This window comes from Aulostomus chinensis, chromosome 10 (assembly GCF_037954235.1).
Source record: "Aulostomus chinensis isolate RoL2024-O1b breed Wild chromosome 10, RoL_Achi_v1.0, whole genome shotgun sequence".
In the NCBI taxonomy this organism is placed as follows: domain Eukaryota; kingdom Metazoa; phylum Chordata; class Actinopteri; order Syngnathiformes; family Aulostomidae; genus Aulostomus; species Aulostomus chinensis.
The window spans coordinates 8991409-9003686 of NC_141329.1; the positions used below are offsets into that span (position 1 = coordinate 8991409).

Sequence of the window (12278 nt, forward strand, 5' to 3'; positions counted from 1 at the left end):
TTTATAGATCTGTGCTAACAAATATTTAATGAACATTAGCAAGCAGCTCAAGCATGGCAGCGCTGGGCCAATAAAATACCACGTCAGTTAACTGGGAACCTTGATTACGTCTCTATTGCTGAGCATTACAGCGTTCTCAGCTCGTAGCTTGTTTATAATGTGCATGATGTCAGCTTTACCTTTAGGAGTGTGTGAATTTATTTATTTATTTATTTATTTTTAAATAACTAAGCACTATAATAAGCAGAGAACTCATAATGCTGATTGTATCGGTCTTTATCGGCCTTCGCTCATCTATTTTTATACTTTCTTGCTCTCTAATTTCGGAAGTTGTTGAATGGCATAGTTCATGTTGCGGTGTATTGAGGCCACAGGGTGGCGCCAACATGCCAAGTCAGAAACATACACACACGCACAACGATGCGTACTACGTCATCGCATGCGTGCTCCTTGGCTCCTCCCACAGCGTTAGCGATACACGCGCTGTTGTTGTGATTGACAGACAGGAGTCTTGTTGAACTTTCGTGTAGCTGTCCGCCGTCCCAAATATGACTTAAATAAACAAACAACGATGTCCGAAATACTAATGAAAGAAATGGAGGGAATATCGACCAGTACAATGAAGACAGAAGAGCGTCCGGACGGTGTACGGAGCTTCCTGCTTGTGGACGAACAAGAAAACCTGCAGGTGAAGTTAGCTAACGTCAACTAAGCTAGGAGTCGCTAACAATTAGCTGCTAGGCTAGGAAGAGTCAGACAAAACAAATTCTGATTATAGCCTCAACCTAGCCAGGTGTCACTTATCCATTTATATGAAGCTACCTAACTGCCGAGGCAAATGCAGCGTCATATTTTACTCAGCAAAGTAAGTGTGTGACAGATTACTGTCCTTTTACGTGTAAACAAATTGCTATAGTACTACTATTTAAGCAATTGTGTGAATGTTAGCTTAAAGATCAGATCTGTTTTCTGGGCTAATCACACCGCGAATAAGTTGCAAGGATACATTTTGTCTGCGATCGAATAGGAAATGTGGGAAAGTCCCTGATGAATCGGCTTATTCGCAGGGAAGCACAGTCTTGTTTAATGTCGTTCAGAGTCCATTTGCTTATTATTTCTCCCCCTTAGATGATAGAACCAAGTAATCTGAGTCATATTAACAACACGTTTCGTTATTTGTGTTTTTCCCCTAAAGTTTGCAAGAGGCTGAACAGTCCACATCTTAATGATCTACAAAATTATTGTATTCGCTTGCCTTTTTTTAATTATAGCTTCTTGTCAGTTGTTGCTGTACAGCACTCATGTGGAAAGGCTAATAACCGTAACTTAGTAACCGTAACTTACGTGGTCAGTTGGTTGTGCATACAACAGGGCCTTAACCCAAAGGTTATGCCTCATTTAAAATCTAAAATCTATCTTTTAACAAATGTAAATTATTTATCTCAAATCCAAAACGCATTAGAAGCAGCACAAGTTAAAACATTCAAGCTATTGCAGAGTTGTACTACAAAATGAGTAAAGGTAGATGGAGAAACACAATGGTGTGCTGCTTACCTGTTTCATACTTGTGGTTTACAAATTGGAGCAAATTAGAGGGGGTGAAATTAGAGGGTCAAACAGGTTGATGAAGGCAGCACAGATAAGCTCTGCACTGGGGATCCCACATTCTAATTTACACAAAGGAAACATTCTGGGAAATGTGTGGTAGTAAATTCTTGCAGTTTGTGACAGAATTGTTTAAAGTCATTAAACATTTCCCTTCATTCAATGAAGCCAGCAGTGGAGCGATGATATAATGTTAAGGCCGCTCAGCAATCCATCTTCTGTTCATAAATGTCCCTCTACTCCGTGTTCCTTCATTTCCCTCCAGGTCCGTGATGAGACTGAGTTTGTGGATAGACTTGGCTGTGGGGAGGTGGGAGGCGTCAAAGTTCTCTCCATCTTTGGGAACACTGGCGATGGCAAATCGCACACCCTTAACCACATCCTGTTCGGTGGTGAGGGTGTGTTTTATACCTCCAAGTCCCCTAGCTCCTGTACAGTGGGTGTGTGGGCCGCATATGACCCCACCCTCAGCCTGGTTGCCCTGGATACTGAAGGCTTGCTGGGGGCTGCGGCCAATCAGAACCAGAGAATGAGGCTGCTGCTAAAGGTAATGTCAAGTCATAGCTGGTTACTGTTTTTATAGAAATCAGAGCAAACACTCATTGAGTTCATGGCAGGGTTTCTTCCTGTGTCCCTTAATCTTGATAGCAGATGCTCCCTCCCTCTTGTACCTCCACCTTCTTCTGTCTTCCAGGTGTTGGCAGTGTCAGATATCGTAGTCTATCGCACACGAGCTGAGCGCCTCCACAACGACATGTTCCAGTTCCTGAGCAGTGCTTCGGTGGCATATCTGAAGCACTTCACCCCAGAGCTGAGGGCCCTATCCAGCCGCTGCGGTCTAGATGTGCCCCTCTCATGTCTTGGGCCTGCTGTTATCGTCTTCCAGGAGACGACCCACACCCAGCTGCTGGGTCATGGTAGGGGAAGGAAATATCATAATAAGGACCAGCTTTTGTATTGCCTGTATCCATAATTTCCCGTTTCCTGTCCCCAGATTCGAAGGCAGCCAGCAATGCAGATACGCAGCTCCAGAAGCGTTTCCATGACCTTGGCCTGGGGACTGAGGCCTTCAGCTCAGTGCAGTATGTGGGGACTCAGACCATCACACCTCCTACTAACTATAACTGCCTCCTTGAGGTTGTCAGACAGCAAGTGAGGAACACTCACACACGCTCCCCCCGTCATCCTGGGATAGTGTTTCATGCTCTGGAAGTAAGTGGCAGACTTAAAATAGACATCAAATAGGCACAAAGTAGAGCGATTGAATGTATTAGAAAATTTGATACAGCACTTTCTCTCTTGACTGTCCTTCTTCATGTTTCCTCAGGCCCTTAGCCAGCGTTTCTGTGGGGAACTGTCAGATGAAAAGATGACTCTGTATTCATTCTTCCCTGACGAGTACTTCACTTGCTCCGCTGTTTGTCTTAGCTGCAAGTAAGTCATTACCAACACCTTGAAGCCACTACTGTAAGTCAGCCGTGGCCCAAGGCGTTATGTGCCTGGGTTGTGTGTGCGTTTGTCTCATTCTTGTGAGGGTGTCATGTCAGTAACACCTAGAAAGAGTGTCTTCACATTTGGCAGGAGCTTCCACTTGGACTCAAGTAAACTGACCTGATGAGGGTGTGGTGGTTTTTAATGTCACTTTGACTTGAGAAATCCAGAATTCAGATGCTTATGATGAGACAACAATGTCTGACAGCATTTTTTTTTCTCAACGCATTTTTCCATAGTCATGGACTCCGACTAAACCATTGTGGGACAACCGTGTAACCCTAATCCCACGAGAGAGTATATCAAGATTTTGCTGAAAATTCAGAATATTGACCTACCAAATAGACACAAATAAACAGGTTTTAATCTTGCAGAGCTTGTATTTTCTCTTCACATGCTGCTACACACTGCCAGACCAGCAAAAACAAGAAAGCAGCTGATGAAACAAATTGAGGATCTGTCAAAATTGTAATTTCCAACCCTGTGTCAAGGTCTTCAATATGATATTATGCTGCTCTACTCATTCTACCTGTTAAGTGGCACCTAACTGATGCCTTGAGGAAATAATTATTAGTTTCATTTGGCCAAAATAAGGCACTTGAAACCTTTTTATTAAATTTCATGGAAGAGTCCGCAAGTTTGTTAGTTCTAATTTACTTTTTATTCTTCACCCATTTGCCACTCTGGAGACCAAAGCGGGTATATGTCATTGTTATATAATTACCTGTAACATACAATTTTGCTTAGTATATTTGGGAAACTGTGTTAGTCTATGTTTGACTGAATGTAACTTTCCCTCGAAGTCCCGTCCGATGGGAAAACCCCTCTTCGTCTGATTCTTTGCCATGTAGTGTTTTTATCGTCAGATGGAACGCAAATTGGAATTCAGGCTTAGGAAGCAGAACTCTGGTGTACTTGTAGATTCTGACTATCCTCCCAGTGGGACACATAAAAATTGATGTCTTTTCCACAGTTTTGCAAAGAAGAAATGTCAGTCCTTTCCTCTGTAGGTTTGTTCTGTGAGGAAAGCTGAGTGGAATTTGAGCGTGAGAAATGGTAATACTGGATCTGCGTGGGTTCAGTCGGGACTACATGTATTTGACACAGTTCAGAGAAATAAACCTTACCACATCAGAGATTCTTATAGCTTGTTTTCCAATATGTCTGGAGTCTGCGAATACTCTTGGAAGTCATTCATTTCCTGTGGAAAAGTCTGTGATCTTTGATTTGTTTGCAAAGCTACTAAGGAATTAAACTTTATGACACTGAAATAAATTGATCCTCTGCAGCACATTTTGGGTTGACCAGGGACAATGTGCTAGCTAAAATAAGCAAACAGGCTTTCTCTTTCTCTGTAGCAATCTATGAAGTGTTCCACGCAGATGTTCCACATATCTCAGACTTGAAAAGAAATTAAATCAGTATCTCGCCCGGGGTCATTAAGCAGGCGTTTTTTTAGCCTTCTAAGGGCATGTTCCATGTATTACACAAAGTTACCAAAACCGGACGTCCTTTTATGTAACTTTAGTCTGTCATGTTGTGTCTGTCTGGCCTCCAGCATTCGCTGTAAAAATGGAATGAACCATCTGAGAGACAGGGTCCCCCACATGGCGGACGGACTGTGTCAGTATGCACACCAATACAACAACAAGGTCCTCATCTGTAAGGTAAGACTCCTGACACCAGTTGTCCCACTTAACAATCCAAGTACTTGTTTGTTTGTTTTTCAAATAATTTTCTGCGTTCTAGTTTACCAAATTGTAGTGCGGTACTGCTTTATCATAGAGGTGCTATGAAGGAGGCCGAGAGATGACAGTTGTGCCCAAGACGTCAGCTTCCTCAGACAACCCCTGGTTTGGACTGGCCAAGTTTGCCTGGTCAGGGTAGGTACACCAATAATCACACACATTTTTACTTCATATTCACCCAGTCATGACATGTAGACCATGTGGTGACCCCTCCCCATCTCAGCTATGTGTTGGAGTGTCCCAGCTGTGGTGTGATCTACCGCAGCAGGCAGTACTGGATAGGAAACCAGGACCCTGAGAGCAGCGTGGTGCGCTCCGAGGTCAAGCACGTCTGGGAGGGAGTGAGTACACTGAGCCCTTCTCTGTTTACCCTGAGAAATCCACGGTTCTACAAAACTCTTCTGCTAGGATGTTTCAGGTGATATTAAATTTGAAATGCTCAGCATTTCCACATCTCCTCTTTCATCTCTCAGTCAGACACCTTTCTGACCAACCACCAAAACGCAGCCCAGAGGGTCCTGGATGGGATGAACTATGTGATCCAGTCAGTATCAGAGTACAGCACTGGCCCCACCAAAGCTGTCACTGCCTGGCTCACAGACCAGGTGGCGCCGCCGTACTGGAGACCCAACACAGAAATCACTGTGAGTCTCCTGCAGAACCACTCAAACACAGCAAGCAATCACATGTAAAAATACCTGTCTTTTATGTAATTACTAGTTTACGCAGGAGATTGTAATTTCTCTCTATAATGATAGTTACGTATCTGGGCATCATTGTTCCTGGGGTTCTCTGTGCTCCTCAGGCCTGTCATGGCTGTAAGAAAGTGTTCGAGGAGGCGGAGAGGAAGCACCACTGTCGTTCCTGTGGTGAGGGTTTTTGCCATCCCTGTTCCAGCCTCAGGATGCCAGTGCCAGAGAGGGGCTGGGGCAGCGGCCCCGTCCGGGTGTGTAAGACCTGCTATCAGCAGGGTGGGCCCCCCGATACCAACAGTCAGGGTAAAACTTCCACGTACACCCAGTTTGTGTTCATTGTTCTCTCCATTTCAGAGTTTACTTGTGTATTTCTATCAAATGATCGCTTTTGCAATGACTCTGTGCAGCATTCATGTTAAGTTGATTATGCTATAATTCCATTCAGTTTCATGGTCAAATAATGTCTTTCAAATTAATAAAATACACTTCAGTTGAACTCAGCATTTATTGTCATTTTAACTTTTACCTGGTGGGATTGTGCTCTCCTCATTTCAAGTAAAATCAGGGCTGCAGTAAATCTAAGCAGCTCTCACAGAACATTCCTGAGGATCCTTGTGGATTGATTATGCTGGGCTCTTCAATCATGTATTTTCTGTGCCTTTAGTTCTGATTTCAGCGGGTATCGTTGTTAAAAAGCTTAAGTCCTCTTCTTTTCTTTTTAGTCTCTCATTGTGGTGTTTCACAATTCCACTTCCAAATTCTGTCTCAGAGCATATGAGACACTTGGGTGGGGAGAAAAAAACGTGTAAAAGTCTGCCCCTACTTGATTGAAAGCTCTATGTTCACTGTCTACTTCTCTTATTTTGGGGCACCGCATGTGAAATTATTCTCATATTCTCTTATCTGACTCGTTTCTCTCTCCGGCAGTGACTGTCTGGCTCTAGTCTCTCCTGTCTAATTGACTGATAGAACACGCAAATTTGATTGGCTCATAGCATCACGTGAGATGACAAACCACTACCATAAATGCTAGAAAAATCATGCAGGTCAAAATAAGTTTAGTCAAAGAGCAGCGATTCTCATTAATTTGGACACAGTCCAGAAAGATTCTGGGTCTGGAACTGCAGTCCCCCAGTTGGAGACATCTGCTCTAGTTGATAAAAGGTGGAAGTGGTAATTGGATCTAAAATGGTTTAGGCAAATAAGAGGCATTCAATTAAATAATATGTACTAGAAATTAATTTTTTTGAGAACTACAACAAAACAGAGTCATATTGACTCTTCAAGGCTTCATCAGGGTCAGATAAATCATTAACCAGTTACATACCGACTGGGGGAGGCGGTAGTTTATGTTGTTGTTATTTCTGCTCTTGTTTAAGTTTCACACACAGTTTCTTTGTTTTAGTGTGTAAGGTGGAGCCTCGGGGTCTAATCGCTCGCAGGGTGGCGGAGGTTGCTCAGTCGACCCTGGACATGGTCAGCACAGCTGTGGACTATCCTCTCTGTGAGTTCAGCTCAACACTGTCTCTCTGCATCTGCTCTCACATCATCTCTGGGGCATGTCAACACTTTTTTTTTTTGTAAATACATATTTTTTATTGCTGCATCAAACAAATAACCACATTTAAATATATGTGTGTCACAAGTTTCAAGCTAATCATTTTCAAAAGCACACCTCTTAAAGATATGATCATTGCATCGATTAAACTGTTTACCCTTTTTCCCCTGTATGAACCCAATTATTGATGAATAAAACGAAACTGTTCATTTTATAAACATCCATTCGTACTGTTAAAGTTATGCCGATTTTCTATGTTTTTGAGGGGGATTCAAATCATACTGCTTAAAGCTATGATTCAGAAGTCCTGTCAGCAGCTGAAATGATTTTTCAAATTTGCATAAATCACTCTGCTTACTACAGTGTTGTAAATACATGAATTAAAGGCATTCCCATTTTGGGGGGGAAATAATAGAAAAAAAAGATATTTAAAATGTAACTTTTTCAAATTCAAAACATTTTTTTCAGGATGTACCAAATGTAATTTTCATATAAACATGTTGGGATAGAGATAATAACCTCTTTACATATTGGCAAATTCAATTGTAAAAGGATTGGCTTATTTTATATCAGCAAAACTTCAGTATCCCTAATTTTCATATTGCAACATTGCAATACATTGCATTTCTGCCTTTCCAGCCGTTCCTTTTCCCTCTGCAGCCGGATCAGCAGTGGCAGGTTTTGTGGGCCCTGCCACTTTTACACAGATGGTATAAAACCTGAACAGTCTGTGTAAAAGGCTCCAGAAGTTGAACGTGGTACTGCACGCTTGTGAATGATGACGATAAATAGTTGAGTCTAAAGATTTAGAACATGAGGTGGGATATGGGGTGACTGGGCTACTTTACACTGATGGCTAACCTGTCAGAAATTAACAAATGTTCCATCATAAATGCTGTTTATTGGTCTCAGATACTTAATGGATGTTTGGAGATTCACTCCATAAACATTAATGAAGCCTGTAAAGGGATTCCCTGCAGCCCATCTGTGTATATTACTGTCTAGTCTCTCCTCAGGATATCCATATGTGTTCAAGGATTAAACATTTCCTCTCCACAGGTTTTGTGAAGGATGTGGCTCGGCCAGACTACTGGGTACCAGACCAGGACATCACCCAGTGCCATCAGTGCTCGAAAACCTTCACCCCAGTGATGTCCAAGCACCACTGCAGAGCCTGCGGGCAGGGTGTGTGTGGCCCCTGCTCTACACACATGAAACCCGTACCCTCCAGAGGATGGGATCACCCAGTCAGAGTGTGTGACAGCTGCCACGCCCGCACAGATAGCCTGTAAGCTGTCCAGTGGAGAGAGCCGCTCACTCTGTCTTCCTCAATCACTAATACATTGTGGGAAAGTGGAAGAGGAATAAATGGCAGAACTGGAATGAACTATAATTATGTTAAAAGACAAATTACTCGGATGACTAAAATGGTCACTGGCTCGCTTCCAGACCTGATTTTATCAGAACAAGCCTCGGATCTGCTCTGCATCTCATCTGACCCGCTGACCTGTTCACCATGAGTCCCAACTTGCAGTTGAGATCATGAGGCCGCCTGGACGTATGTTTTTCTCACAGCAACGACCTGGAACTGAAATGATCTGCTGGCTGAAACAAATGATACGATGCAGTTAACCTTCAAGGACTCTTAAATCTGTTTTAGAGAATATCAAGACACGACAAGTTCTCAGGTAGTCTCCTGGGATTCTCTCACAAAACTTTCAGATAACAAGTAGAGATCATGATTATGTTTTTAATTCTTCTGTCTGACCTGCATATACTGACTTAGTATAAAAGTTACAGACCAGGGTGGGAAACTACAAAGCAGTTCAAACTTTGGGGAAAAATGTCTGTGCCTGCACTGCTCAGGATGGAAAATGTGGTCACTTGTTGTGTGTGTTTGGGATTCCCCCGTACGTGCAGGGAAGCCATGAGATCGTCTGTGCCTACTTTCTGAGCTTTTCTAACTCTAGCGGTTGTATCCACAGCATAATAAGATTATATAGGACAGGAAAACATTATAGACATTCCAGTATATTAAAATAGCTTTCTGAGTGTATCATAAAAACAACCACTAATGGATGAGGGATACCTGCAGTAGACTGGATATCTTTGTACTTAAAAGGTACTCATAATAAATCACTTGCTGTACAAAATACAAGTCTTACTCATATGATGGATAATTACACGGTCGCGGGGAGTTTCTGTGCATAACATGGGAGAGCCTTTAGGTCAGAGGTCACCAACCTTTTGATGTCTTTCACACCTCTAAAGGTGTCTGAATGACGGCTGCAGCCAACTTAGACTTTACACGCTAGGTCAAAACAAGGCTAAAATGAGGACATCATGATGGTGATTTATACTTTGTCACGCCACAAGACGACAAGCACACAATTTTTAAAATGCTAATTTTCTAAAAGGAGTTAAGACGCTATCAGCTCCAGTAGGACTGACGCTGACCTTTAATTATTTTAAAAAGTTTCAGCACATTTTTGTATTCGAAGATCTTAAATTTGTACAAAAAAACCAAATGTAAATAGAATACGGTTAAAAATTAAGTTTATTATTTGTTTCATTCTTTTCCATCAACACTTAGCATGATTCTCAAGCTGGCTCTCATCCAGGGGATTGTTAAATCATTTCTGTGGCACCAAAGAAGTCTTCTTGACTGCGCATCCGCGTGGGATAAAGTAAAGGCGACAGCTCTTACAGGGCGAAGCTTGTGTGAAATAATATATCACATTTTGGAGCCACTTCAGTGCACGAAAACATAAACGAGCTTCTCTCCTCCTCTGCTGTATCGTCCTGGCAGATGTAGGAGAAGACATCACTCTCGATCCTGCACAGGAGCATTTCAACTTTGCCACTCTGTCAATCAGTCAGTGACCACAGCAGTTATAAGGGCGTCAAGCAAAAGCAAAAAAAATAAAATAAATAAAAATGGCACAGACAAATGAAAACACAAAAGCCAGGACGGTATTTATTGTTGAATGGGTAGATTAGCAGTTTCCTGTTGATAACATTGCTTGGATTGGGAAAAGGTCGGTGACCTTGATCTTCATCTGGAAATAATCATTTTACCAAAGAGATCTAGAAACTAATTATATGTATTTTATTTTGCTTTCGAGATAATGTGATGTCTTGATTATATATAAATCGCATAATCAGATGCAAAAATAACTGCTGCACAGTGTAACATTGAAAAGCAAAATAAACCCAACAGCAATGGCAGGTGAGCATATAATCTACTGAGGGGTTTCTCTGTCTGTGTTTGCCCCAGTAGGACCTAGAATTGATCTAAAAGTTTAACAAACGTATTTTTAGGTCTGTTTCGGGCAGAGGAGTTCATACGCCTGGTATACCGCTTGTTAACTGATAAAAGGATCGATGACTCACACACCCGCAGGAGCACTGTTGTTTTCTCATGCATCCAGGACAGCAGAATCAGAATATGATATGTGCATGCTGTCATTTTTCTTTTTAAATCTTGGTTTACCAGTTAACATAAAACTAAAGAATGCTTTTCTTTTTAGGGGTACTTCGTCTTTGTTGTGTATTTGTGTCCGACTTCAAAGATGTGGATACGCCTCCAGCTGATTTACACTGAAAATCACAAACAATGCTGCTTGTACAAGTAGAGCAGCAGTGAAGGATGGATGTTTCTAGATCTCTCTCTCTCTCCCTCTCTCTCTCTCTCTCTCTCTCTCTCTCCCTCTCCCTCTCTCTCTGCCTCTAGTCTGTCCAAGGTCGTCTGAAGTTCACAGCCCAGGACGTGCAGTGACTTATGGTTCACCAGCTACCATTCACAGAGCATTTGCTTCATAAACCAATTATATGATGTTAGCTTTCACATGTATGTCTTATATAATTCACACACCAACGTCAATACACAGGCAACCACAGAAGGATTATGACGAGTTTCTGTATTGTATCCAAACTACTTACATGATACACATCTTTATAATCTTGCACACATCACAGTAAATAAATCAAGACTCATCTAGAAGTGAATCAGTGAGAAATAGTGCATCATCCTTTTTTATTCTTTGTTTTATGCTGATTAGGAGTCGTATTTCCTGATTATTCTTCCACTGCGGAACACTTGAAGTTGTGAAGCTGCAGTTCTGGAGACAAAGTCTTCACATTTTCACCTGGGGAGTTTTATGGGCGTGGGCATGCCGAGATGTGATACAACTCCCGTGCAGCTTCAGATAAACGTGTCGCAATCGGAGCAGGTGGTCTTCTAAAGCAGTGGTTTTCAATCCTCACACAGATCTTGTTATCAATTTTGGGTGGTCGCCAAATAGCTGTTTGAAGAAAATGAATTTCCAAATATAACTTTCTACCTCCTGTAAAAATGATATAATTTGCCTTGGCATTTGCCCACAGTTGAAACTAGACCACAATAATATAAGAGTGCTAAATTGACCTTTTACTAATGCTCTTTGTGGCATTAAATGGGGAACGTGTAACTCTAAAGTACCTCTTAAATAACACTAAAGCCTAACCCCTGACTTTGGCTGTACAAAATCAATCTAAAGCAAAATGAAAACGCCAAAATGGAATTTATTTTTCTGTGTGTGTGTTGGGGGAGGGGGGGGGGGGCATTGCTCTACAGCTCTCAGGAAGAACACCCACCATATTCCCTCCGAGACTCGGTAGAGGGTCTTGCTGAAACAACTGGCACAGATGTTTAACTGCATGCATATTGATGTCATTTCATGGTCAATCTTTTGTCAATGTCACCCAGAAACAGATGGATGGGAGTACAGAGATGCTGAACCGCCACTTGCCTCCTGTGATAAATAGCATCATGACAACAAAGCGATTATGATATCGAGAAGGTCATCAATGGAGTACATTCTACTATCTTTGTGTCAACCTTTGAGGAGGACCCACCCACCCCCCAAAAATAACTATGAGTGAAAAGCCCTCAAAATCTTCCTGACATGTCAGTGTTCAGCTTTATGCCCACTGAAAGATTTATAGCCCAATATGTCCCACTCTGAGGTCATAATATTTATCATGCTCCCTGGCTGTAGCAATGATTTATATGAATATTTTCAATTTGTTCCACGCAGATGTTCAGGGCTGTGGAGAGGGATGAATATTCACTGCTATTAAAGTAAATGAGTATATTACTGGCTTTTTGTCAAGTTTCGATTTTTTTTTTTTTTTAACGGT

General features: G+C 41.9%; 1 protein-coding gene across 1 annotated transcript; it reads left to right on the top strand.

Moving 5' to 3' along the window:
• Nucleotides 1-458: 458 nt before the first annotated feature.
• Nucleotides 459-11638, top strand: LOC147254316 (zinc finger FYVE domain-containing protein 1). Its single transcript, XM_086215916.1, has 12 exons — nucleotides 459-688; nucleotides 1871-2152; nucleotides 2300-2522; nucleotides 2600-2817; nucleotides 2933-3039; nucleotides 4655-4763; nucleotides 4882-4979; nucleotides 5068-5185; nucleotides 5318-5488; nucleotides 5650-5842; nucleotides 6945-7043; nucleotides 8157-11638. Exons 1-12 carry the CDS (start codon nucleotides 572-574, stop codon nucleotides 8387-8389), a joined length of 1968 nt encoding a protein of 655 aa, XP_086072042.1. The 5' UTR covers nucleotides 459-571; the 3' UTR covers nucleotides 8390-11638.
• Nucleotides 11639-12278: the final 640 nt, after the last annotated feature.